Source organism: Athene cunicularia, assembly GCF_003259725.1.
Source record: "Athene cunicularia isolate RWA chromosome 2 unlocalized genomic scaffold, athCun1 chr2_part1, whole genome shotgun sequence".
Classification (NCBI taxonomy): Eukaryota; Metazoa; Chordata; class Aves; order Strigiformes; family Strigidae; genus Athene; species Athene cunicularia.
In genome coordinates this window covers 47879200-47882389 of record NW_020799095.1, presented here as the reverse complement: position 1 = coordinate 47882389, position 3190 = coordinate 47879200, and the positions used below count along the sequence as shown (strand labels likewise).

At 49.3% G+C, this 3190-nt stretch overlaps 1 protein-coding gene across 1 annotated transcript in view; it reads left to right on the top strand.

Annotated features, from left to right (window-relative positions):
• Window positions 1-2: 2 nt before the first annotated feature.
• OXSR1 (oxidative stress responsive kinase 1) overlaps window positions 3-3190 on the top strand; it is a 93372-nt gene continuing 90184 nt past the window's right edge. The window contains exon 1 of the mRNA XM_026842097.1: window positions 3-72. Within this exon, the coding sequence (XP_026697898.1) occupies window positions 3-72 (70 nt within the window). The remainder of the gene's footprint in view (window positions 73-3190) is intronic.

Below are 3190 nucleotides of genomic sequence, written 5' to 3'. Positions count from 1 at the left end.
CCATGGCCGAGGACCCCAGCGCGCTGCCCTGGTCCATCAACAAGGATGACTACGAACTGCAGGAGGTCATCGGTGAGCGGCGGCGGGGCGGGACGGGACGGGGACCCTGGGCCCTCGCTGGTGTCTGCACCCACAGCAGAGGGTGTGTGGGGCGCCCTCTCTGAGGGGGGTGTGAGTGTCTCTGCTGAGGAAAGGGGGGGGTGGGTCTGTGCCCCCTCAGCCTGAGGGTGGATCCTGTCACACCCCTCCCGTTAAGGAGTGGTGTGCTCCCCTCGCCTCACCGATGTGTGTCTGAGGGGGGTTTCCCCCCCCCTCGCCTCGAGGAGTGTGGAGGTCTGGGAGACCCCTTTACTGAGGGAGGGGTCTGCCCCTTCTCGCGAGGGAGATACGTGGTGTGAAGGTCTGCTCTCTCGCCCACTCCCAAGGGGGTTGTCCGTGGGTCCGGGTCTCTTTGCTCAGGGAAGGGCTGAGTGGGTGCGGGCCTGGAGCTCCACTTCTGCAACCTCTCCGTGGGCTTGGGCAGCCCTTCTTCATGCGTGTGCAGGACCCATGGAGCGGTGTGTGAGTCTGCCTCGCTCCCAACAGAGGCTTGGGGTAGACATGGCAGGGTACCCTCCTGGCAGGGGGCTCATCTCCAGCATCTGCCTCCCCGTTATGCACGGGGGTTAGTGTATTCTGGTCTGAGGTGAGCAGGCAGAGCGGGACGGGGTCCACGCTGTGGAGGCTTTTCCATCTGCCCGTCACCGGGTGAATTTGGATGTGCTGGGCATGAGGTGGTCTGCAGGAACAAGCTCCAGAGTTTGTGTGGAATCTCTCCTTCTAGGGCACCCCCATTCACTTTGGGGGGACGATTCCTCTCTTAGCCGTTTTGGAGCCCTGTGTTGCTTCAGTCTGTGCAGAGGATGGAGGGTTCTGTAGTGTCACCAGACGAGCCTTTTATCCTGGGTTTTTGCTGCTGCTGTGAATTTCCATTCATTGTCCTCACAGCTCGAGGCCCTAGCCCTTGCTCTTTCCATTAAATGATAATTCTTTTCTTCCTCACTCTCTCTTGACTTTAAATTGCACAGTTACCAAAGGCTTCCTGCTGTACTGATTTATTGGCTGTCTCAACCATTTTGTTGGGAGTGTGTGTTTGAGGGATATATTGCTGTAGGGTGAGTATGTGACACATCTGAGGTGGTGCCACAGGTGACTTTAAGGTCAGTGCCTCTCCTCTCACTCTCCCGAGGCACGAAATAAAGCAGGAGGTGTCAGGGCAGGCTCCTGGCCAAAGGCTTTTAGGAAGGAGGTTAATTTTTAGAGTAATCTTTGTGGAGTGCTTTTATTTGAAGTTTACAAATGATGTAGCACTATCATCCCCAGGCCTTCCATCTCTGCCTCATGGGGAGACTTGTTTTCTGTTAAGGAGGGTGGGAGAGTTTGTGAAATGCTGTTTTAAGAGATAAAATTCTTGGCATTGTTTAAAAGTAGGAAGGAACTAAAGCTGTGTAGGGGGGGAAATCCTTGTGGAAATCCCTGTTGCTCTGTGGGATCAGGCTTTGTCCTCTCCCTTTGCTCAGTGGGAACAGCAGTGCTTTAGGAAGGAGACAAATTCCCTGTCAAGACAGGGAAGGCTTAATCTTACAGATCAGCCCTTTAAACCTTCTTTGGAAAATGTGCCTCAGGGAGGATGATGTTCAGCCTCTTTGAGGAGCAAGAGATAAAGGTGTAGGGAGGAAGGGGGAGAACATGCCACCTATTTCCCAGGGAAGGTGAGCTGGATTCGTGTGTGTAGAATATACTTTTTTTTTTTTTTCTTTTGGGAGCCTGCAGAAGGGGTGCTTTGGCAGCACGAAGCAAGGATCTGAGCTATCCAACGATAGGAGTGGACAGACAATCTGCCTCTTTGTAGCTGGGGAGCAGGGTGGGATGGGAACAAAAGGGAATGTAAATGCCCTTCTCTTAGGAGAACTTGCTGCTGGAGACACACATTCTACAGCCTCAAAGTATTAGGAGCACAGAGATGTGTCGTTGTCTCGTGTTAACTGATAGAACTTGAGGAGAAATCGGGAAAGAGGTATTTAATTTCTTACGTATCTTTCCCTGTCCCTCTCTAAACTGAGTTTCTGGATGTTGCCTGCTCACTGAATAGTTGTGCTGTCATTCTGGCCTGTGATGGAGTGTACACTGAAATGTGTATATTGCAAACATATGGTTTCTCTTTTTAACTTTCCCATCCCCCGCCCCCTTTACTCATTTTAAACATTGGTGTGTCTGCCAGCGTCCTGGATGGAGATGTGACGCAAGTTTCCTAGCACGTATATGAGTTGTGGGACAAAATGTCACTGTGTTAACTGAGCCGGACTGCCTTGCCTCCTGCTTCATGTAGTCTGGAAGCCTCAAGGGTGGTTTATTGGTTGGTTGGGGGTTTTTTGAGCTCTGTCTACGCCTGTAGACTTGTGAAAGTCTTTCAGCAGGGAACAAAGAGACACCCTGGTGTGGAAAGAGATGAACCTTGCACTGGTGCTTTTAAAGGATTTAACTTGTTTCCTGATGAAAAACGTTGCTCTTTAAATTTAGAGTCCAGTGTTCAGTAGATTACCAGCTCAGCTATTTTTTCACCACAGAATAAAAGAAATCCATGTGTAGTCCAACTCCTTAATTTGTGTTCGTTTTGCCTGAAAATAGCTGTGTGTGGTTTTCATTTGACATGGATGGCTCCATACTATTTCAGTGCAGGAATTGAAAGGCCAAGTTTTCTACCTGCAAAGAGAACTTCTGTAAAACTGCCCTCCTGATTCTGGCTATTGCTAAAAAAAAGGATTACTCAGCACTGGGGATGACTCATGCCATTATAAAGGTATGGATTAATGCCTGTGTTTATTATGCCTGGTTAGTGTTGGTAACTGCTGAGTAGTCTCTTTAGGCTTAAATAACTTCTAGCACACTGAATCAAGGAACCTTGCTCAGGAGCAGAACTCTCATTTCAAAAAAGAGTAAAATGGAGGTGGGGTAGAGGAAGCATTTTATAAAGCATTTTTATGAAATATACCCCCAGAGTAGTGATAGTCTTTGCAGGTGAATGTCACCTCTGGAGACATCTACATTATCATCAAAAAAGAAAAATGTAGTCTGTGCTGGTGGTTATGAAGGGGTTTTCCAAGCATGGATTGCGTATAAATCATGGCAGTCATCTTTTTGAATCCGGGGG